This window comes from Varanus komodoensis, unplaced genomic scaffold (genome assembly GCF_004798865.1).
Source record: "Varanus komodoensis strain SLA01 unplaced genomic scaffold, ASM479886v1 scaffold7_3, whole genome shotgun sequence".
NCBI classification, from domain to species: domain Eukaryota; kingdom Metazoa; phylum Chordata; class Lepidosauria; order Squamata; family Varanidae; genus Varanus; species Varanus komodoensis.
In genome coordinates, this window is record NW_025336480.1 from 16,564,952 (window position 1) to 16,590,238 (window position 25,287).

At 41.7% G+C, this 25,287-nt stretch overlaps 1 protein-coding gene across 1 annotated transcript; it reads left to right on the forward strand.

Annotated features, from left to right (window-relative positions):
- Positions 1-24,891, forward strand: HMGXB3 (HMG-box containing 3). The gene is made up of 20 exons (XM_044454242.1): positions 1-177; positions 1,333-1,480; positions 3,109-3,283; positions 4,054-4,617; positions 5,124-5,222; positions 6,832-6,963; positions 8,108-8,541; positions 8,850-9,025; positions 9,377-9,474; positions 10,600-10,698; positions 11,541-11,690; positions 13,925-14,226; positions 14,903-15,030; positions 15,283-15,414; positions 17,083-17,267; positions 17,674-17,893; positions 18,799-18,932; positions 19,552-19,668; positions 21,612-21,821; positions 23,026-24,891. Exons 2-20 carry the CDS (start codon positions 1,335-1,337, stop codon positions 23,491-23,493), a joined length of 3,969 nt encoding a protein of 1,322 aa, XP_044310177.1. The 5' UTR covers positions 1-177; positions 1,333-1,334; the 3' UTR covers positions 23,494-24,891.
- Positions 24,892-25,287: the final 396 nt, after the last annotated feature.

Below are 25,287 nucleotides of genomic sequence, written 5' to 3' on the forward strand. Positions count from 1 at the left end.
CGGCATGGTGCCAGGCATAAGATACACTCCCGGCATAATTATCAGGCGCGTTCCGTTCGGGATCGCTCCACCTGCTTGGCAAGCCGTGAGCGGGGTGACCTGGCCCTGCGTCTAGGCATGCTCGGGCCGCGGAATTACTCTCTGCTGGGATATGACCGTCTTGTCCCGCGCCCTCAAGTGAGTCCTGGCACGCCCCGTCCTTAGGAACCCGAGTAGGACAAGTTTGGGTCGCGGCGATTTTAGTAAGAGCGGCGGCGGTGCCATAGGCCGACCTCTGTGTCAGCTCGGTGCTGCAGTATCTTAGGAAATGCGGGTGTCAGCTTTGGGGAGGGAGATGGGACTTCGGCAGATCAATGCCTCTTCAAGAAAGGGGGAGGCTTAAAATAGTCTGTCCTGAGTAAATAAGAAACTTCCTCTACCTGGACAAAAGCACATCTAAATTCTTTCACTTCTTTGTTTTGTTGTCCTGGACGAGCTCCTTTTGATTTAGTGGGAAAGGACTTTATGTTCAACTTCTATACGCGGCTTGGTGTTAATATTTTTCTCCATTTCAAATTTTTACATACTGTTATTCGTGGCACTTCTCACTTATTCATTATATTGTGAACAACTGTCTTGCAGATTTTTCAGGACAGTCATAAAAGGAGAAACTATCAAGGAAGCAGAAAGATAGATGCAATCTGCTTAGCCTCCAAAACTGTAGTGTGCTGCAGACAGAATGCCTGAGCTTCATGTTGAGTCTCTTTTTTGAAATAATATTAATGAAAGAACAACAAGGTTTTGTAATGAATGTTTCACTGTAGCAAAGCAGTTCAGGTTTCTAATGGCTGCCTAATATGCAATACTCATTTCTGTTACACCAGTGCATCTTGTCATGTGAAATGTGCCCATATATCTTCACATCTGTGTCTAATTTTCAGTCTATTGTGGATTCTTTGAATGCAACAAAATAGTTAGGTTTCTCAATCATATAGTATAGAAGCTCATATATGTGTCCTCCTGTTGCAGAAGTGCTATCTGTATAAGATAGTTATGTGTGAAGTAATCTTAGGCTTGTTTTACAAATCCCTAAAGACCATTGGCCTTCAGTTGCTTAGGGCTGAAGATTTGTATGCTATTTATTGGGCAGGAGGCTGTCAGGACTATATTTAATCTCTGATGCTTGGAACCAGTATCCCACACTCCTTAACTAATATTCAAACTAACCAGTGTTTGAAACTGTATCTCAAAATATACTGAATTTGGACCTTTCAGCTTTTAAAGGTTTTGGAAGATAAGAAGATCAATGTCTGGTGTACAGGGAATGTATGACTTCTTAGACTTTCTTTTTAGCAATGGAGGCTACATATGATGGCAGTGAAGTAACTGTAGTAATGGAGGAAATAGAAAGTGCATACACCTATGCATCTCCTGTCCCATCTAAAAAGAAGAAGAAATATAGAGGTCCTGGAGATCAAGGAGAAAAGGCTAAAAAACCCAGGTGAGCGAGTTCTCCTAATGAGTGTATATGATATGAACATCTTTTTCTTGGGCTGAGAGTTCTTTAGTGTGCTTGCTTTTGTCTAAAAAAATAGGAAAATGTTTTTGGGAACTGCCAAGGCAGGAATAAAAAGCATTATATAGCCAATATAGTATTTTGTGTATTAGTTTTTAAAAATAATACCAAAAATGATAATTCTCTAAAATAACCAGAAGCTGAGCAGTAAAAAAATGCTAACAAAAGAATAAAAAATTAAAATTAAATGTAATCAAATACAACTGAAATTTCTGGAGAGCAATATTTAATTCAAGTAAGGCTAATGTGAAATCTGCTGTTGCTTCTTTTCAAGAATACTTGATAGCTGTGGCTGCAGTGTTGTTTTTGAGAGATGAAGCACTGCACTGACATCCATTCTGTTTCTCTGTTTGGTTTTTAGCAGTGACAGGGCTGAAAAACTCTTTTCACACAAATATGTGGTAGAAAAAACAAGTAATAATTTAATAGCTCTGTAACTTAGAGATGGATATTCTTTTTCCAGTGATATCCAAAACTGTAACAATGATTGCATTTTATGTTTGGACACCAGAATGACATCATAGCTCTTTCCCTCGCTTGGGTCTTGTGCTGCCTGAAAGGAGCTACGATCAGCAGCAACGCCTGGAAGATGGCCATGCTGCTCACCTTGTCAGGTGACGCAAGATGAGAACCAGGCAGCTTGGGGCCAGTTGCATGGCACACTGAGGAGGTGGCGGCGGCAGCGGTATTCTCAGAGCTGCATAGGAGGGCAGCAACTCACACTCAGCCCGCTCTTTCTGCTTGCTCGGGGCTGCTGCTGTCACCAGGAGAACTGAGCCAATCATAGCAGGAGGAGGGAAAGAGCTGGAGCAAGTTGCTGCTCTCCTATGCCGCCACTCAGCAGCTCCTCCGCAGGGCTTTTTTGCATGAACTGGCAGGAAATTGCCTGCTGACTAGCAGTTGAAAACCACTGACTTACAGCCTGCTTTTCTTCCATCATGGAACTTGAGGTAGCATAAATGGGATTCCTAGGCTGTCTTTCATCTGTGCAGTGACCAGACTCAGACCTGCTTAGCTTTGGCATAATGGTTGCATCAGCTGTCTTCAGACATTGCATATGCTTGCAACTAATTCACTGAACAAATTGTACTGTTAATTGTGAAGTAATGCTATTTAGTTTTCTTTAAAAAAAACTTCTGTGTTGGTTACATTAGAACTAAAATGGCCTTGAGCATAAACAAAAGTGTCCTTAACTTGCAGTCTCATTATTTGACCAACAAATGCATTAATTCATTTATAGCCTGGTTGTGTATATGTTTGCTTGGAAATTATCACTTCTGAGATCGCAAGTAAAAGTGCATAGGACAGCAACCTAAGCCTGCACACTTACTTTGGAGTAAGTCCCACTGAATTCATTGAAAATGTGTAGGATTGTGATTAACAGAATAAAGGTTGTGGTCCTAATCTTCCAACACTTCTCTTAATGAAATACTTCTTGTAGTTTCTGACTGTTCATTGAAAAGCAAAACTTCAGATGTTGACCCAAATTCTCATTGCCTTCTGATGGGATTTATGAGTAGACAGTGTAAATCTGGGTTTTACTTGTTTTTCAGATCTGCATACCTTCTATATTACTATGATATATATTTGAAGGTTCAGCAAGAGCTTCCACATCTTCCCCAGTCTGAAATTAATAAGAAAATCAGTGAGAGTTGGAGATTGCTCAGTGTGGCTGAGAAGAGTTACTATCTGGAGAAGGCAAAGTTGGAAAAAGAAGGTCTAGACTCGGTAAATTATTTTCATGGCACATGCCATTTGCAGGCATGTAACACGTTATGGTGTGTTTTACTACATACTGAAAGCTTCAAATAAACAAAATATTAAATATTTTGGTCTTTTAACTTAATCTCAAATGCTGCCAGTGGTCTAGTGCTGTTTTAGAGATTGTTGTGTGAACTCTGTGTGTGTTGTGGAGAAGCATTTGGTTTCTTCATTTTCTACTATTACTTTATGGTCTCTTGATGACACTGCAAGGAAACATCCCAGTTGCCTTGTAATCAAGGTACCTAAAACATCTGGTGCAAGCATTTGGGAATTTAAATATACTGTAAATGGGGCTGCAGAAATATCAGTGTTAGGATTCTTACTGTAACAAAAAATGAGGAGTGCATTTTAAGAGGGCAACCAACTAGATGATTATTTTATACTGTATGCTACTATTATAGAGCATTGGATTTTCATCAAATATAATGGATTTATGAGAAGTGTGCATAACCATTTACAAAAATTGATGATGCAAAATACTTGTCTGTGTGGGAAATGACTGGATGTTAGCATGTTCCAGTTACACATGTTACAGAAAAAGTACCATGGTAGATTTTAATGGAGGATCTCCCACAAACTTTGTGGCTTTGAAGGATCAAATGGAATTAAAGTGAGGGAAAGCATGAAAGTGTTTCTAAGGAGGTCTTCATAGCATTTTGCAGTTGGAGGTTGTTGTAGGCTTCCAGATTGCAACCATTGATGTCCCCCTGTTCCCTATCTGCTTTTTTCTGTAGAACTCAAAGTTGTCTTCCCTGACGGCTGTCGTTCCAGACATTCCAGGTTTTCGTAAAATCCTCCCTCGTTCGGATTATATAATAATTCCTAAAGGCAGTCTCCAGGAGGAGCGGAACAAGCAGCACTTGGAACTTTGTGTGACGCAGGGCCAAGCAGCATCAGAAGGACTAACAGCCTCTCCTAATGTCACAAATGTTTCTCATGGTACCGTGCATAACATCGTTTCGGTAGACTCCAGCCATATTGGCATTTCTGAACAGTGCATTGCTATTGAAGGAGTTTCAGAAGACCCAGCATCATTTGTTCAATCAGACGCTATAGAAGAAGTTGTTGCATCAGAGATCTTGTCTCATTATGTACGACCTGCTGCGCATAAAGGAGCTGGTGAGGTCCTTGTGGATGAAGCCCCTTTGGAAGTAGGGGACAGCTATCCCTATCACGGAGCCAGTGTGGTCATTGAAGAGACACTAGTTAACAGCTCGGATGCATCCAGAGGAGCCATCACTGTAGCACAACCACAGGCTTCAGATGGCCTTTCTGTGGTAACTGTGGTTACTAGAAGAGTAAGTAAACCTGATGATAGCATTTCCTCTTTTGACAGGCTTAGTACCTGATGCAGTGCTGATCTGCTGAGATGTAAATACCACTGATGCTAATGGGACCTATCCCCAGTCCGTTGAATTGCAGCGTTATTACTGTACAGGAGAATTCCCTGGTTCTCCCAAAGTTTTGATTCTCAGGTCGCAGAGTTCCAGATCATTGGCCATGCTGGCTAGGGCGGATGGGAATTGAATTCCAAAACTTCTGGAGAGCAATAGGCTGGGGAAGGCTACTATAGACAAGGATGCTTTGGGGTATGTACACTGGTAAATCCCTTTTGCTGGAAGGTAACCTGGCATTTCAGGATGGCTGCATCTGTAGATCTGCTGTCTTCCTGTCCTTGTGTAATATGCTTTGCAAGATTTATATTGATAGTTTTTGCATGTGTCAAGAATAACAAAAGAGAAACACACGACCAGAATATAGAATACAATCAACTTAATTAGTGTTTTCTCTCTTCATTTTATAGGATAGAGAAGAAAGTAATGCTTCTGCACCTACTGCACAGTTCATTATGCTACCTCTGCCAGCCCATACTATTATGGAAAATCCAGCATCAATCAAACTGGTCAGTGAAAGAAATGCTGATGCTGTCTTGCTGTGAAATGTATTATATTAGATATGTGTCGGTTACACTAAGAAGCAGTCCAGATCGTTTTTTAGACTGATTAGAGCCTTTAATGACTTGAAGCAGTTCTCCATCCTGAGATACTGGAGTTTGAATTCTAACCCTTGGATATTTGCAGGATATGCATTCCAGCACCGAGTATTGGCTAAATCATGCATAATATTGTGAGAATAAATTTCCAAAGAAGAATGGAAAGAGTTGGGAGGAAAGAAACAAATGTATATCCTGTAGCTGGCATAATGAATACCTGCTCTTCTTTGATTTCAAATTCTGAATAATGAAGATCTAATGGGCTGAAATTCCAGTTGAAAGCACCCTTCCTGCCCTGCCTGACACAGCCAGCCAGCCTTTAGATATAGTGCAGAATTTAGCATTTTGCTCACCCTATCCCACTAAGCTTTGCTTATATACTTACAGTTGTTTTATGAATAAAATAATAGAGTTTATTTCTACTATAATGCATGATTCCTGAAAAAACTAAATCTGCCTATTTCATGAAGAAAGTATTAATGTTTCAACCTAACTTGTGAAAGAAGCAGTAGCCTTTACTGTGTGGTCTACCTTCTGGTTCTTTATTACTGCCTGCCTATGCTTTCTAGTTACATAACAAGATTGAAACAATGCTATGCTTCCTGTTTGCTAGTTCCACTCCAGTAGAAAGCAGGGTCATTCAGCCTTGCATTCTTAAGCGGAAGGACAAGGTTACTTTCAGGGTAGGACTGCTACGTAGAAACCATGAGTGGTCTAAGAATCCTAGACCTCCAGCCACATAAATGAGGTGAAATTTTAAAATGAGTTGTTACTTTTGTCAGCAATTTGGCAGGATCAAAATGAAAATGGTAAAGTTATCACATATTCATTGGTTGAACCTGGGAACTCTGGCATATGACCATGCGAAACAGAGAGCAAATGTGGTGTTGTGCGACTGGAACCTACGAGTTCTGGGTTCTAGTCTTCTTTCTGGCGTGGAGCTAACTAGGTGCCTCTGGGCCAGTTACATACTCTCAGCCCAACTTACTGCACAGGGTTGTTGTGAGGATGAGAATGAAAGGAAGAAGAGGAGAATTATGTAAGCCGCCCTGAAAGGAAAAAGGTATATAATGTATAAATGTAATAAATAAATAGTGAATGTGATTGTGCACAATTGATGTGATCCAGTCTGTCTTTTTTTCTTTCTCTAGTCTTTCAACAGTAACCTGTTGGTAAACCTGTTTGGCTGGTTGTTTAATGTGCTGAGCAAGCATGTTGCCTATGCTTATTCTATTCATGAATAAACCTATTTCTTAGGGTATATTAAATACCACATTTACCAGTCTAGATATTATTTAGGGGGTGGATATATTGCCTTTTTATACTTTTCTGCTCCTCATCCCAAATCTTGAATGAAATATAAATTCCTTACCTCTATAGATTTATTTTTAAAATTAAAAGCCATATAGCATGTAGCCATTTGTTCTGTGATTGTTTTGAAGGCTCATGTGAGTTTATGACAGAAGAAAACTTCCTATATTGATATACTTCCTTAAATTAATTCATATCCTTTTATTAGACAACTACCTACACCCGCAGAGGTCACGGAAATTGTTCCAATCCTGCCTGTTCCTTTACTTATGTGACCAGACACAAGCCACCAAAATGCCCTATTTGTGGGAATTTTCTCGGAGGGAAATGGATTCCAAAGGTATATTTCATAGTATGGAAAATGTGCCACTGCATCTAGCTTTTATTTTCATATTTTAATCTGTAAAGTAAATATGTATGAATTATGGAATTATTAGTCATAGAAAGAGTAAAACTCCAGACCTTCTTTATTTACCAGGAAGGATGCTGGAAGGTTTGATACCATATTTTCACAAATACTTAAGGCAACTGCCTGTGGAATTACCTGTTTATTCTCCAAGTTAAATATTGCTTTGGGATATCATCTTTCTGCTTCAGGCTGAGTGGGGTCTAATAAATTGAAATACATTATTGTTTTCTGAGGCTCTCATTCCTTTTTAAAAAGTCACATTTCTTTCTGACCTGCTGAAAGGTCATTTCTTTCCTTTACATATTTGATAGTTACATACAGATGAAGAATGATATTAGACCATTTGCTTTATAATGCTCATTCAGAGATTTTGTATCTTGCCTTCATTTCTAATGTGATTGCTCCTAAGAGTTAACCCATAATACAAATTAAACCAAGGCACTAGTGCCAGATTAAAGTTGAACCTCACTATGGATTTTTTGTGGTCTCATTTTTTTAAAATAAGCCCATCTTAGAAACAAGCTTAATTGCTGCAAATAAATACATCATGCATCTTTACAAAATATTTGTTATGAATTAATTTTTATCTCACATTTTTGGTGCTTAAAAAGCAGCTAACAAGACCCAGTTCAAATTTATTTCTCTGGCTTCTGGACTATCATGTGCTGATTGTATTCTGTGGTGTACTACAAGGTGATTATGACATACAATGAAGGAAGATCTGAATGGCTGGAGTTTTATGTGTTTATGAAATTTATATCCTGCCCTTTTTGCCAAAAGGATGTATTTTATGTTTGCTCCACGTTATTTTTGTGAAAACCACATGAACCAGCTGCTTCACAAAAGCCTTTTGAATAGCTTTCCATGAGGCAGCTAAGATTCAGGAAGTGGACCTAAATCATACTGTCTTGACTGACAAATGTCAAAGTGACATAGGTGCTTTCAGGTCAGCGTAGGTGGTATTAGTAGTCATTCCCAAATACTAAATTATTTTCCCCGCTTCATGTCAATCAGCCAAATTTGAATATGAACCATATGTGATGTTGACTTTTCAGTGGTTGTTTTTGCATTTCAGGAAAAACAGCCAAAAGGCAAATCTGAGCCAATTTCATCTGTGCCTATAAAAACATTGGGGCCCAAACGAAGCCAGCAGCCAGTAGCCTTGGGAAAGGCAGTGACCCAAGACAGTGCCTCTAAATCTACACTGGAGAGCTCTGAAGCTGTAACCCAGCTTCTGAATGCAGCCCCTGCTGGAGGGCAGGGGCAGGAGACTGAGTGGGAGGAAGTCATCATATCCGAGGCTCACATCCTTGCAAACAACTTGCAACCAGAGGAGCAAGGAAAAGCCACTGCTCTCGTTCAGCTGCAAGAGGGGGTTGCGCGGGCAGACCCTCCTGTAGAACTGAAGGAGAGGGAAGATGGGGGATTGGAGACACAGCCATCAGCTGAGGTGGTGAACGCTGCCAACCTGCTTTCCAGCCCCGCCTCTGCCATCAAGCATCCCATAGGGTAAGTCAGTTCTGTTCAGATGATGGATGTCATATTACTGCTGCGCAAGTCATAACTGGATCATAAAGCAACAGTGGCATTTCTCAGCCCAGCCAAGATTGTTGATACTTTCCAACCTTTTTAGAGAAGTAACAGATTTGTATCTGTTTGCCTATCAGCCCAAACTAGTTATTTTTCAGTGTCTCATTCTGACATCTAGCAGAGGGAGATTAACTTCAAGGCAGCAACTGCTTCCCTCAAGCAGATTGTGACTGTTATTGGCGTAAGTGATACGTGGCATTCTCAGCTGAATCTATTTTTTTTTTCAGAAATGATGCTTTTGTCACTGCACCCAAAGGGCAGGAGCAGAGAAGCAAAGCACGGCCCAAACCTTCCCTGCTGGCTGCAGCAAGACCCATGAGGGCAATTTTGCCTGCCCCAGCCAGCTTGGCGAGAGAATCCAATTTGGAGCAGCCTTCTGGCCGACAGTCGTTTACAAACAATGGTAAAATGAGGGCTGCAGTTAATGCTTTGTGGGGCAAGCTGTGTTTTCTCAGTGATAGGCCGTGACTTGCTACATCTAGAAAGAAGTTGGCTGTGTATGCCTTGCAATGTCACTTTAGGAAACTTGCTGAAGAGAAGGCTTTGATTTGTCCCCAAAATCAGCCTTACCATTTCTACAGTGTAACAGTTTCACCTATCCTTGTGAAGAAAGAGGATCTAGTCCCTTGAGATTCAGAAATACTTCGCTGTAATACATCTCCTGCTGCATTTCTTAGACCAGTCAGTGTAAAACTCAATATTCTGATGTGTATTTTTACCTATATAAAACCTTCTGTGTATGTCTGTCTTCAAGAACAAAACTCCCCTGTAAGAATCTCAGGACTGAAGCCTAGTACATTGAAGCAGCTGGGTCGATCTCCCTTGCAACCAGCCAGTGTGGAAGAGCACAAGGTAATGGCAGGTTTTGCACAGATATTTGCTCTTCTGTTGTCTTGGAATATTGCTATCCAGCTGTGGGTAAAATGAAGTGTACTTGTTAGCACATAATTGGATTCTCTCTTCTAATATGAAGAGGGAGAACAAATGAAACCAGTTTACTAAGGGATACATTTTAGCATGATTTATACTGCAGGCATAATCTCTAGCCTACAGCTGTCAGTTCCTTGGGATTCCTGAAAGGCTTAGTACTTGGAAGTGCTGCCCACATAACTATTCTATAAACATAAAAATCACCAGTGGAATGTGTGATACACTGCCTTATTTTTTAATTTCACCAGTCATTAGATACAGACTTTCATCCCATCCTTCATTAAATGGAGGCAGCGTATGTAATTCCCACCCCTCTAGTTTAACCCATATGGCTTAGTAAGGATTTGAAACTGTCCTAAAAATTCTCACTTTTATACCATACTGGCTAGTATATTCTCCAGAAGAAAGTTGGACATACTTCAAGAGTTCTGGCCTTTACTTTGACTAGTGAATTACTTTCTTTCTTGACCAGATCACACTTTTGTCTTAGTATGTATTTTCCATATGCAGAAAAGTATAAGAGGCACCCTTCCACCATGTGGTGTGAATTGAGAGATAGATGTGCAGATTTCATGAATGAATAGACGCGACTCCAATAATTAATCCAGCTGAGTTTTATGATAGATGGCTGATATGTGCAGAGCTTACTCAGGTTCAAGCATGTGCTTGTAGGCATTCAGTTTGTGAGTCAAGAGCCTGTAGGAGAATGTTAGGCCTGATTTTTGATGCTGCATTTCCAGGATTAATGTGGCTTTCCATTTGTAAAGTTCTAGGCTTGCTATTCCATCTGTGTGCTCCTCCATTTGTTGAATGCGCAGGTTGATACACAATGGAAACTGGCACTTAGACAGCAGTTTCCTAATCCATATATGCTGTGTAGAATGCTAATGAATAGGAAATTCCGTATCTCTGAGGCCAGAGGTTTGGTGATGTGGGGAGGGCAAGAGTCAAATGTCTTTCAGGGAGAGATTGCTATCTAGCAGAATTTCTAACAGTGCATCTAACCTGAAGTTGTTTTTCTCTTGCCACCTTGTGTTTCATTTAAAGCTCCCTGGCAGCACAAACAGCTCAGGATCTCAGGTCAAAGTGGTAGAGGTCAAACCAGAAGTATTCCCTTCCTATAAGTACAGCTGCACTGTAACCTTGGTAAGAATCTTCAGTCATAAAAGGAGAGCAAGCATGGGTTTTCTTGTGTTTCAGGCAGACAGGAGCACCTTGTTTATCTAACAAATAGGCACAGGTGAATTGCAGCTGCTTAGCTTGGATGTTGTCCTTCAGACTTTTTCCTTTGTTGATTTAAAGAGCTTTCTGATGCAAAGTGGCCAAAATGTTGGGTTTCTTCAGTTTATCTGAACTTCTTAACTGGCATGGCATGAAAATTCCTCCATGTCCCCACTGTGCTTGACTGACTTTTATTAAAAGTGAAAGATGCTGCTAAACATTTACAGCCCCTTTCACAGCCCCTTATGATTTAGTTTCTAGGTCAGCTTTTACCTCCCCCTCCTCTTGGGTTATATCTTGGAGTAGCTTTCATTCCTAAGCATCTGCAGTTTAATTTACCCAGAAACATCACAGCTTCTACTTGGAGACCATGTGCAGCATTCATTCCTCACCCACTGGTGGCTCATAGTAATGCAGTGAAATGGAAAATGTAAAAATGTTATTTGATTTGACATTAATCCCTTATGAATTTGGTTTTCTGTGGCATCCTAATGGAATTCTAGGACTCCCCTGCCTCCATTTCCCCCTTCATTAATACTTCTCCAGTTGTGCTTCCATGAGGGTCTTCTAGTTAACTGCTTGTGATACTTAGAGTTAATGCTGAAGCAAATGATCTTAACTGGGCAGACATCAGTGCCCTGATCCTGTCTTGCTGATTTTTATATATTTTGGGAAAACAGGTAGTGTAGTTGTCTGAAAGCTCTAGTAGACTTGTGATGTATGTGAAATAAAGCGGAACAGATACATTATTTGTTCTGTCCCTGTAGGATTTGGGGTTAGCAACATCACGTGGGAGAGGGAAATGTAAGAACCCTTCTTGCAATTATGTATATACTAATCGACACAAGCCAAGGATCTGTCCCAGCTGTGGCTACAACCTTGCCAAAGACAGAGCTGAGAAAACGGCAAAAGCCCTGGTGAGTTGTGGCTCTTTTAAATATTCCTTGGAATCCACCTTAGTGTACTACAAATCTTCCATATTTGTGTGTGGTTTTGAACTCCAGATGGACCTCCTTCTGAGTTAATATGTATAGGGGCTGCATGCAAGAGAAAAGTGTGCATGTACACAATGCACTATAGATAGATTGATTTTTTAAAACTACTGTTATCCAACTTTTTAACCAAAAAGTCTTCCAGAGCCACTTGCACAACATCAGTAAAACAAGACACTTCCTGTACAGAAGTCTGACATAGTTTCTGCAATTTGCAAAGAGAGAGTTCTCTAGGCTTAATGGTAAGAAGGTTGTGGCCTAGTTTGTGTCCTTTTGGAAACGTGCAGTTTTGTTGTCGGTGGAAGTGGTAACTGCTTTCTAATATATGAGTTTATTTAAGTAGTCATCTCAGGGTGCAATCCTATGCATGTTTTGATGGGAAGAGGTCCAAAACTTGGAGTTTGAAGCTGGTTATACATCCTGGTTAGTAGTGAATGATTGCCTAAGCTTAGCTGGAGGCAGATTCATTCACTTGTCTTGCTTTCTTTACTGTGGCTGTCGAGGAGCCAGGCTCTGACAAGTGACTGACCCTGAGGCTTCCTCTAAGCCTACAGCTAAAGAGGAGAGAGGAGGAAGCTTGCCTCTCCCAAACTGCAAAGTTCAACAGACTCCTAGACTTGTTTTGACTTCCCTGTTCACCCAAGGGAAGCATCAACTGTCCGTGGGAATATAGGGCCAGAGTGAGACTCTGCCTTGCCCTCAAACTCTGAACCGTTAGGGTGGGCAATTGGATTTTCAGCCCCCACAGATGCAGAAGGCTCTTCTCTCAGGCGTACGTTGCTGTTAATTCCTTTCTGAACTCCTGAGCAGGGCTCCTGTTTCTGAGGTGTAGTGTGGAGCCAGGAACACGATTTTAGGAGACTGGCAGATGCTGGTGATAAAAGCACCAAAGCGTTGGCCAATAAGAGCAGCCAGAATTGGTTCACCACTAGGTTGGGTCAATTTGCATGCAAGTGGGGAGGGTATGGAGAAAGGAGAACTGACCCTGTGACACTTTCTGCTAATCATGAGTAGGGACTGGCCAGTGCTGCCTCTGTCATCTCTTGGTCTTTCCCCTCCACACTACTCTACTTGGAACTCCAACTTTTGTATTATAACTTCTCTGTCTAAATACCTATCAGAATTAAGACAGGAAGGCACTTTGAGACACTAGTGCGATGCCTTCTGTTGTGTTAGTGAAATGGCATTTGTCTCTTACTGTCCTGAAGGGCCCCCTAGTGTTCGCTTTTGCATCAACAGTATAGTAGCAAACACATTAAATTTAAAGCTCTCAGACTTATTTTCTCTCAGCCACAAACGTTCCTTCTCTGTGGTTTCTTGGGCTTGATCCACTTGTTATTGGAATGCCGTGGCTGTAATGCCCTGGGGCTGGATTTCCTGTGAATCTAATGGTATTTGCATGAAGGGATTATGTGGAACAGTTAAATTAGTGGCAAGTTACCCTTCTCAGTGCATTTGCTTCCCCAACCCCTGCCCATGAGGAGGATGCTCTGTAGTTAACTGTAACATGAGGCCATGAATATTAAAGAGGATGTTCCCATTTCACAGTTAAATGGCAGTACATATGAACCTTTGTACAACTGACCCTGTCATACTTTGGAAGTCTTTCCAGCTGTCCACAGGCATCTGATATTTGGGGCTGTGAAGAGGTAGAAGTATGTAGGTATCACCAAAATCTTGAATCCTCTAGGTACTCTGCTGTTCTGTGCAGTTCTGTTGAAATGTTATATTTCATAAAACAGCTTGTTCCCTGATCTAATTCTGCAGAACCTGGTGCTTACAGTGCCATATCTCAGTTCTGACTTTCATCTGTTTCAAAGGGTTTTGTTAAGCTGGTGTGGGGCTTCAGTAAGAATGTGAGTTAGCAGACAGAATGTCTGAATACGCAGAGGCCCAGTTCACCAAATCTTTCTTTTTCTTTTTTTTAAAAAAAAGTCTAATCAGGCAATCTGCATAGTGGAGGAGAATGGCTTGAGTTGCTTCTCCAGTGTGCTTTTATAGCCTTGCCCCTGGCTTGGCTGAATGAACTGTCTAATGCCTAATGACAGTCACCAGCCAAATGGCGGAAAGGTCACCTTCCAAGTAAGACCATTGTGATGCTTCAGCTTTGACTGTATGCATGTCCTGACAGATAATCAAGATGTGACTCTTCTCTGTAGGAGGTCAACTCTAGCCCTGCACATGTACTGAACACCAGTGAGCCTCTAATTCAGTCCCAAAAAGAGATCCAGCGTCAGTCTACTCTGCAGCTTCTGCGCAAAGTAATACAGATTCCAGAAAATGAATCGGAGCTGGCTGAAGTTTTTTCATTAATCCATGAACTCAATAGCTCACAGCTTATCCTGTCCAACATGAACGAGGAGACAGTCACCATCGAGCAGACCTCTTGGTCCAACTATTACGAGTTTCCATCATCCCAGTGCCTTCTCTGTAGCAGCCCTTTATTCAAAGGAGGACCAAAGTAAGTTGAGAATCCTACTGTCTGCCGCATTTCTCAAGGCATAATACTGCAGCATCCTTTAAAAAAATTCACCTTACTCTCAAGACCAGTCCAAGCTTTTAGAATCTGAAGCGGTTGTATTAGTTGCGTTTTAGTCGCATGCCTCACTGTTGTTAAATGAAATTGTTGAAAGACTTGTATAAACTGATCTACCTAAGGGCTTATGGGTGCTATGCTACTGTGTCTACCCACAGTCCTGGTCCTGAAATTAGAATTATATTTTCCCCATTGGATCATAAGAGAAGAGCTGAGTGTCCAGATTTTTATAGACTGTAGTTCAAAAAGATTCAAGACCTGTTTACTCATGGGGAGGGAGGGCAATGCAGCAAGTTGCATGTTTTTGGGAGAATTGTGAAATATGTAAATAGCATCTGATTGTGATTGCTGTTACTTAGTTTTGAACTCAGCCCCTTCAAATGCATTATCAGCATGTTTAATTTAGCAAACCTGTACGTCTGCCTAGGCTATTCATGGATTCTCAGCAAGGGTTCTTGCTACTCTCAAATATGTTTTGATCCTAGTTCTACCTAAGTAAGCATTTTGAAAGCTCAGGGTTTCTATTCTACTTTTTAAAAACATCTTTGCTTTTTGTCAGATAGTGGCTAATAAGTAATTTCTTCTCCCTCCATTATTAAAGTTCTCTTGCAGGCCCTCAGGAGTGCTGGTTGTTGACAGCTAATCGGCTGCAGGTGGTCACAGCTCAGCTCAAGGTGTGTGTGAATGTGCAGTGCTTGGCTCTCCACAGCTTCAATGATATCTACACTGGTAAGAAAAAATAATTAATAAACCTGTTTACACACACCTTAAGCTTTGAAAGCTAGTATCCTATACTGTTGCTGTACCTCTGCTTGTTCTGCTGCACCAGCAGAATGGATCAATGTAGTCTTCCACTAATGGATCCTGTTTTTCTCTCCTAGGAGGCTACAGTGTTTATGTGAACATTTTGAGTTCATTTTGCATTTATGGCCTGTGTCTGTGTTAAGAGCTGTTTTTGGTTTTTGTTTTCTTAAACTCTAGGCTTGTTCAATGTGGGCAACAAGCTTTTGGTGAGCCTGGACCTTCTGTTCACCATAAGAAATCATATTAAACTTGGTGAGGATCCTAAAGTGGTGGTCAGCAGCATCTTGGAATCTGTGCAGGAACAAACCGGTATTGATATTATCCCAGTCTGGTTCCTTTGCAATTGCTTTGCACTCACTGGGGGTGGGGGTGGGGGGATTGCTTGAGGCAGAAGATGATTTTGAGTGAGGTTTCATGTAATTTGCTTTTCCAATCAGCTCTGTCCAAATTTAAACTTCCCTGCTCCTTGTTTGTGAAGAACCTGGTCTCTCTTCGTTTAGATGTCTGTCCAGCAGCTGTGATTGAATCAAAACAATTTTCAGCTGCCATTTCACATTGCATCTTGAGAGAATAGCACTTCAAGGAGTGTATTTGGTTAAATTGACTGACAGTGTGGAAGAGAGGTTGATATTTTAATTCAGCAAGTGAGAAGATTGGTATGCAAGAGATCCTGTTGGTGTGCTAGAACAGAGAGACAGATAGGCCTGCCTGCCTGCCTGCCTGCCTGCTAGAAATTAGTATTGAATGCCTTGACTGTAAGACTCGTGGAAGCATAAAGTGCTGCAGGCTGTAACTGGATGTGTGTGTGAGACCAGAAGAGTCCCAAGTGATGAAGAGGTTTGGATTCCATACAATTCCTGCTCAGTAGTATCATCTGTCAGCCTCTGAGAGAGAATTGCAGGCCATGTGTCTCCACTGGATCTTTTTCTTCTGCTAGTGTAATAGCGGGATGTGAAAGGTACTGATCTAGGCTGATTGGCCTCTAGCTCAGCCACGGTTTGTACACTAGCCCAGTTAGAGCATTTGAACCTTTGTCTCTGGCTGGCAGATTCTCGATCTGGGCTGGGCTCTCTCTTTATCCTATGGCCAGCACACTGCAAGTGCCCCAGGAAAGATAAGAACCTCTTTGCCAGCACACTCTTGCTGTGTGTCTGTGACCAGGTTTGCACAACCTGATGTGCTTGAGAGCCAGTGTAGCATAGCAGGCAGTTTTGTACTAGGATCCAAGAGATACGGATTCTAGTCCCCACTTGTCCACAAAGCTCATTAAGTGCCTTTGACTCTCAGCTTACCTTGTGAGGAGGATTATGTAAGCCATCTGGATTCCTTAAAGGAAAAAAGGCATACCATAAATATAATAAATCAATCGATCAACACAAGGACGGTTGATAAGATGCAATGCTGCCTGATTTACCTGTGTACCTTTGCTGGGCACAGCTTGTGACACCTGAACCCGAGGATGGTGGGTGGCTTTGCTGGTTAACAAACCACCCCCAGCCTGTTCTGTGATTGCTCAGTGCTTTCTCGACCACTCCAGTCACTTACCCTCAGCAGACCGATTTGTCATGGGGAGGGTAAATTGGGTGGCACCCGTGGAGCTGGTCGACAAGCTGCTGTCGCTGATTAACAGGTCTTGGGCCGTGTGAATTGGCCTGGTGGGCAGTAAGCCACTCACATGGGGTGCATCAGTTGCACTGGCCCTGTCATCTCTGGGGAGCAGCAGAGGCTTAAATTGCCACAGTGCACCTAGGGTATCCTCCCCATCAAATGCAGATGCTTTGGACTTCACCTCATCAGCCCTTCCAGCAGGGCAAGTGGTCAGGAGTTGCCTAAACTATATGGAGAGCTAAAGTAAAATGTTAATTCAAGTAGTAGTTCTGTGACTCTTTCTGCTGAAACCAAAGTGAATTTTCAAGCAGTATGTTATTAATGATCATTTTGTTTGATTAAATGATGTCCTTTTGTTTTCTCCCACAGAGAGAAACCTGAGCACAGAAGAGTTAACTCAGCTTGAGGAGCTGCTGTGCAATGGCTATTGGGCCTTTGAGTGCCTCACTGTCCGAGACTACAATGACATGATCTGTGGAGTCTGTGGCATCGCACCCAAAGTTGAAATAGCCCAGAGGAATGCAGAAAATGTTTTGTCATTGAAAAATATTGAGGTAGGTTATCCTGGGCCTCATGGCCATGTTTCACCTCAACTTCTGCTCCTCATAATGTATATTTGTAGGGCTAATGTGTACTACAGATGTACAGAAATACAGATGTACTGTGTCAGAGTACACTTTAGAACCAACAAAAATGGAATACTCTTCAGGGCATTCTCTTCACTTCATTGCTTGAAGCTCATGGGTCCAGTTTCTGTTCAGTTTTTTTTTTATTTTCTTCTTGCATAAAAAGTGATAATGGAGATTTGTGGTGGGGTTGGGGACACAGAACCAAACCATACTGTCAGCTTCAGCACAGCAAGGGAAACCATTTTCTTTGTGTAAGTTTGAACAGAATGTATAGCTGTCTACAAATTAAACATTGGTTGATCCGTTCCTTTCTCTCTTTTTCCAATGGTAGTTTACCTGGCCAGAATTCTTGGCATCTAGTGAAGTAAATGTGGAAGATTTCTGGTCCACCATGGAGACAGAAGTGATAGAGCAGGTGGCATTCCCCTCCAGCATTCCCATTACAAAGTTTGACGCCTCAATCATAGCCCCCTTCTTCCCACCCCTGATGAGGGGCACTGTGGTTGTCAACACAGAGAGAGAGAAGAATCTTGAAGCACACAGCATCCCAGGTAGCATGTTTCCTTGGGCATTTGGGTAATGTTTGGTGAATCATGGGTCTGTTAGTGTGCAAAGCAGGAGTGTCAAATTGCTTTCATCCTGGGAGTTGCATTTGGGTGGCTGGCTAAAGGACCAGGACCAGAAATACCAGTGTATTTAGCTTACAGTCTCACAGTACTGAGATTCTCCTCCCTAGTCCAAAAGGATGCAAAGAATTGAGAAAATAGTGCATTTGCTTTAAAAGAAAGTACTCGGTTGTGGCATCTCTAGGGGCTGATTTTAGACACTGGGCCTATTTGCACGCAATAGTGGCACATTGTGAGTTACTTAACCTACAATTTGCTGCATTGCATGTGGGCCTTTTCCAGTTTCCATCTCTGATTGGCCCATCTGCAGGTTCACTGTGACCTAAGAGTTTCTAATGGGTTAAACAGCCCAAAGTTAAATGAAAAATGAAGCATACATTAACTTTGGGTTGTTTTGACTCAAATGTCTAGGTTTGCATGTCATGAAGCAGCTTGCAATCAGAGGTTACTTTTTCAAATTGGAAGCAGTTTGCCTGCAACTGGAAACCTGGCAAATTGTGGATTAATTAAATGGTAGTCTGTTACTTGGAAACGTTCATGTTTGTATGCTCACAAATCACATAGAACTGCCTCCTACAAGCACTGTCTCTGCTAGGGACATTGTTTTGCTGGTGTTAAACACTGGGCAACTTAAGGATACGGAACTTTTTTGAGGGTGTGGAGAAGATCATTTTAGACAATGCTCTTAAGTCCTTGCTTTATTAAGACCCTTACTGATAAATGGCTTATGTGCAGCATTCTGGTGGGAGACACAAATGGTTTCCTGGCCTGGAGAAACAATTCTGGTAAATTCTAAGTGCATCTACTGAAATCCACCTTTTGCTTTTTAGGTAATGCAAATGTTTTAGTGCGGCTCATACAGGATGAAACCTGTAAAATGGAGCAGATTGGCTCATACAGTGAGGAAGAACTACGGAGCTTCTTGACTCAGTGCAGCATTCCCTGGGAAGCCGAACAGTCAAAGGTAATGATGGTTTTAGTAAGCACATAGCAATCCCTGGTTTTTAAAGTGAGTATTGCTTTCTTGCCATTTTCTTAATCCGTTACTAATGCATAGCTGAATTTGCTCAGTATCAGTTCATTATATTTGAAAAAGTTATGTCATGGTGATAATGATGTGCAATTAATCATGAAGTTGATTGTTGCATTATCGTGGAAGGGAAACAGCCCTTTCCCCCCACTACCTACATAGTCTATAAGCTAACTTTAGAATATTTACATGTTTTGAAACAATACTTACGTCTTTCTGCTGAAGAAAATGTCATGAAAATGTTTGAATTTTTGAGGGAAAGTAACCAATATTTTTTGTTTTTATTTTTTTAAATTCTAAAATTATTGTAGATTTGGATTTCTATGTTGAAAGCACCAGCGGTGTGAAATTTTGGTGAACATTATATTTAAATTAAAAACTGATTGCTTGGGTTTTTACTTCCTTGCAATCTATAGGTAAACTATAACTGTGCTACTTTTTGTTTTTCTAGCTTGTCTGTCTCTTGTCATTCACTGGCAGAAACATGTTTATGAGACTAACACTGCTACTTCTGTTGATATAATTATCCCCCCCCCCCCCGGATGTTTCCTAGGAGCAGCTCTGTCTCTCCCTCCTGGCTCTTTATGATTTTGTACAAAATGGGACACGGATCAGTCAGCCACCAGCGCACTTCACTGGAGGAAAAATCTATAAAGTCTGTCCACATCAGGTGAGGTGGCATCACTAGGTCAATCCAGAGCACTTCCTAGGTGTGAATGACTGGACTGTCCTGTAGTAGCAAAGGATACATTTATGATGATATGCACTTACCTGAAAATAAATCCCACTGAACTCAGTGAGGCTTACATCTGGATAAACCTGCATAGGATTCTGTTGCTAGTGAAAAATGGTTTAGAATCATGATTTAAATAATTATGGGTAAGAATCTGCTGGGTCAGATGAGAGACTTGTCTAGTCCACCATCCTTTTCCCCGAACAGAACAGCCTTCCCCAATTATACATGCCTTGGAAGGCCTACAGGTAAGATGTGGGCAGTTGTGTTCTCCTGCTGCTTTCCAGCATCTGAGTATTCAAAGGCATGGTGCCTCTTTTCCCGGGGTCAGTATACAGTCCCCATTGCTCAAAGCTTAATCCTATCTTACCTCTCCATTAATCTGCCTGATCCCTTTTTGAAGACACCAGAGTTGGTGATCATCAGCACATTTTGTGTTTGTGAATCCCTCGGTTTAATTATGTGTGGTGAACTCTTCCCTCTTGTATGTTCCTTTTTAAAAGTCAAATACGACTGTGCTGGACTTCTGGGCAGTCGTCACATCAGCTGAGATTGTGCTGTCCAACAAGTTCAGCAGCATTTTTACATCTCACACCAAGTCCTACATACCACATGGGATTAAGTGTAGACTGTCCTTCACTCTGTTCCATGCCCCTGCTGTTCTATGGCACAGTCTTCTAGGGTACTGAGAAAAAAATAACTTTGTCATAACAGAAGCATGCACTTACTGAGTCTTCATGAAGCCAGCCATTACTATAGAATGTTCTCCCTCTACAGCCTTCCATTAGCATGCATGGGACTCGAGGGGTCTTTAGGTTTATTGAGGCCCCCAGGAATGGTGACTGTTATCAGGAGAGAGGCCAGTGCGTGGCAATTGAGGTGAGGGTCTGGGCAGTTTGACTGCGCAAATGCAAATAACTTGACATTTATTTTCCTATACTTACGGTCTCATTTTTAAAATTGAACTACAATGTGAATTTTTGAATTGAACTTAAGTCTGCAGTACCCCTTGGTGTATTATCTGCACAGTGAATCAAAGTTGAGTCTACATGGAAGTGGAACTGAAGGCTAAGCGTAACCATTTTAGGCATTTACCTTCTCTCTCACAGGAGCTTACCTTACCTGCTTACTTAATTATTTGCCTTGAAGCTTTGGGACAGGAATATTTTGTCATCTGAGGCTCCCCTTGTGCTTGAACCTTCAATCACATTCCTGGACTTTTAGATGCTCCTTTGATTATATCCCCTTTTCATCAAGGAACTCAATGTAATCTATTTCCTCTAAGTGTTATTTGAAAGGGGACATGGGTAGCCTTGTTCTTGCAGGCGTTCGGTCAAGGAGAAAATCTCTATGTGGAGAATGAGGGGGTGGAATGATGCCAGGAGGGCCTAGGACAATCCCTGTTCTTGAGTGTTAATGTAGAGATGTCCAAAGAGCCATGCTGGATCAGACCGAGGGCCCTTCTAGTCCAGCAGCATCATTTCTGCTTACAGAGTGGCCACCTGGTCATCTATGGGAAAACTCTGAAGTAGAACAAGAGCATAAGAGTGCCCTCCTGCCCATGTTCCCCAGCACCTGCTGTACATAGGCATACTGCCTGTGATCCTGTAAGTAGCATGTAGCCATCAGACTAGTAGCCCCAACAGCCATATCCTTCATGAATTTGTCTAGTCCCCTTCCAAAGCCACCAAAGTGGACCTCATTACATCTTGTGAAGGTGAATTACAGAGTAAAACTATGTGTTGTGTGTTCCTCTGATCTGTCCTGAATCTCCCACCAATCGTCCTCTTGGGATGACTCAACTGGATTCTGATTATTGGAGAGTGCTTTCCTTTCTTCTACTTTGTTGCACCAATTCTGTTAATGCCTTTTTCCCTCAGGTCTTGTGTGGCTCAAAATACATTGTCAGAGGCGAAAGCCCCCGGGACCATGTGGACCTTCTAGCTTCCTCGCGCCACTGGCCACCTGTCTATGTGACAGATCTGGCCAGTTCCGTGGCATTGTGTGCGGATATCTGCTATCCTGACTTGACTGCTCAGATGTGGGGGAGGAACCAGGGTTGCTTCTCGGATCCCATGGAACCGTTACGGGTTAGTTGCATTTTGCTGCACTGGCTTCAAAGCTAGTAAGAATACCAGTGATAGATTTTCTTCTCATGGGGTACCCTTGAAGGAAGGGTAGGTGGAGACAATGGATAGCTCCAGTTGGCATGGATTGTCTTTCTGTTGCTTGGGTAACCTGAGCCATTATGGGTTTTTTCTAATTTCTGTTTTAACTTTCAAATACTTTTTTTCTTACTAAAACTACTTATTGCTTTTAAGTTGATATGGCTTAGAGGGCAATTCTGTGCATGGTTAGATAAAGTCCCAGAACTCCAAGCATGCGTAAGCAAGCTATGCTGGCTGGAGTGTACTTGGAGTTGTAGGTCCTTTTTCTGTTTAAACATGCACTAGATTGCACAGTTAAATGTTTTTGGTAGGTGTGCTGGGGGGGCGGTTTAATACCTGTACAACTGGTTTACCTCAGTAGTATCATCCTTACTTCTTTTTAGTATCTATTTCCATATGTTCAGATCACAGTACTGGATTTAGAAAAATATTCTAGTGAGAAATGCCTATTGTGTTTCTATCAGTTAGTTCTTTTTAGTTGGGTGGGCAGACAGACAGTAAATGGCTTATTTTGCTTGGTCCTCAGAATTGTGTAAAAACAATTTCTTGATACTTTTAGCCTCATCATGGGGAACTGTCACTACATTTGTACTTCTCCTAGATGTAGTCTTGGTGTTTTCTCTCTCTTTCTCCAAGCAATATGATATTTATGCACATGCTTGCACACATACTACTTGTATAAGTTTTATTAACACAAGTAAAACCCCCATAATTAAGCCGCCCTGAGATCTTGTATAATAGGACGGCATACAAAAGCTTTTAATCAGTCGATTGATCAGTCAGTGCAAGTGCTCAGGATGGATATTTACTTCTGCCATTAACCATCACTTCTTGACTGCCTGATCTATATACCTCATTCTTCCTGTGGAAATGATCTGTTACTTCCCACCTTACAGTTGCAGAATTGAAGTTGTATCATTTAACCAAAGGATCTTTCACCTATTGGCTTTTGAATTTGGATTCAAATTTATTGCACTAACCATGGAATCCTATGACTACCATTTTTATGTGACTGTTGTTGTAACTTGCTTTGTGCTTGCTTAGCCTGTTCTGAAGGTGGAAAATGCAAAAGTTTTTCCAATATGAAAATCATTTTTCTTTTTTGTTCTCCTTTCTCTTTCATCAGTATGTTTCTTGCCCAGAACTTCTTGACAGACACTACAATGTGGATATGAGCAGCACTGAGCATTCTGTTCAGCACCCTGTCACCAAGTCAGCATCTCGCCGAATAGTTCACACTGGGGCAGAGCAGACCACTCAGAATGACCCAACAGCCCGGCACCGTTCCCTCTCCCTTTGCCGGGAGCTAGAACCATATGGTGCCATCATTACAGCCATCAATGACAGCAAGACCAATAATGTCCGCCAGAGACCTATAACCTTTGACAGTGCAACCCACTACTATCTCTACAATCGCTTGATGGATTTCCTCTCCAGCCGTGAGATTGTGAACAGGCAGATCCATGAGATTGTTCAGAGCTGCCAGCCTGGGGAGGTGGTGATCCGGGATACTCTGTACCGTCTTGGTGTGGCCCAGATCAAGACAGAAGTGGATGAAGAGGAAGAGGTTCAAGGGGAGAATGGTGTTGCATAACTGGCTCTGAGGTTGCCTTATTTATTCATAGAGAGAAGCAAGGATGCAGATGCTCCCTGCCATTTGTCACATAGACAAGCTCCAGTCCTGAATAGCTTTGACAGCTTACGTTGACCAAAGAGTCATGTGCTTCCGTTGAAGTCTGGATTGGGTCTTTGATCCACAGGCAGCTTGCTATAAAAGGGCAGGTTTCTTCTCCAGAGGACTGCTTGAATGCCTAAGTCAGCCAGGATAATGTTCTCTAAGGGGGAAAGAAACCACTTCTACTGGTCTCAAATTGCTGGCAGCAGAAAGCAAATGGATTTATAGAAGATTGTCTAATCTTGTTATTTGTTTTTTGAGGGGTGTGTGGCTGGGTATTGGGACCATGAGTGGAAAGAGTGTAAAACCTGTTTGGATCTCTCAATGTTATTCTGAAGGGGTGGCCATCATTAAGCAAGGAATATTTGAAACCCAGCTGTTGCTGGGTTCTGTTCTGAGAAGACTTGAACTTGCCTGCTGCCCTTTGCCTCCCATCAGGATCGAAGGGGTAAGAGTCTATCTGCTCCGCAAGTCCTTCTGCCTCAGCCTGAGGTGAGACTACACACTTGTTTATGGTTGAAATCCAGCGTGGTTTTGAATGGCTATGTGGATTTAAAGATTGGACTGTGGTAGGTTACCCTGGCTAACATACCCATTACAAAGGTTCTTCAGGGATTTGTATATTTTTCAGTAAAGCAACTGGACTATTGGTCGAGAGAGGATTTTCAGGCACTTTATATTATATCCATGGAATTAACAGATTGTGTGTGACTTTATTTAGAGATACTGATAAAAGTATTCGTGCAAAAGTAGTTGGATTCAGTGAACGCTATCAAGGGACATTTTTTCTGATTATCTACCCAATTGAAGCTTGTTAAGGGAGGCTACATAACACTTACCTCTCTGAGCCCTTTGCAAACCACTATATAGTAGCCAGTTCCAGCATTGCAAAATTGACATGGCTGAGCTTCATGTTGGCATATTTCCTCAGCCCTTTGTCCTAAGACCAGCACTGTTCCTCCTGTGTGATACATTCAACAATGGTGTGTAAAATGCTTGTGTTGTCCACTGATTCCTGTTCACTCTTGCCCATGCGTAAGACTGGGAAGTGAAGATGAATTTCTGCTACTTTTCCTGGAATGTGGGAAAGGAATTAGCTTCCACTGGTTTATTCAGATTTGTGGTGCGGACTTAAAAACTCCCTTCTGTGAAGGATTCTAGTGTGTACTGTGCTGTAAAAACAAAAAAGAATGCTATTGAATTTCTGAGCAAAGCTTATGATTTGCTGTTAAAAATGCTAATTTATGAAAGACACTTTTTCAGTCAGCGATAAACTTTAATAAATTATCTCTTCCAGTGTTGGAGGATGAAACTGTTTTGGTGCAGTGAGTTTCCTTCTTGGCAGCCTCAAGATTTTGAAAGCTATTGCAAGTACTCCCATTTGATTGCAGTAACCAAGGCATGTGGTAAAAGGAAATCTTCATAAGGTGTTCCAGTAGAGTCTGTACCATCTTAAGAGTTGTTTTAAACATCTGCTTTAACAGTGTTGGGATGCTGTCTTTTCTTAAAAAAAAAGCCTATGCTGCATATCCTACAGCCTATGATTTATTTTCTAAAAAGAGCCTGTGCTACATATTCTACATAAAATTACGCTACAACAGGTTGCAGTGGAGACTAGCCTGCGTTGTATGGTGGGTGTGGGGGGGGCGCTGATGGCAGTGCTAGGAATTGGACCATGGGTAATTTTTTTAAACACAAGCACATATTTTTGCT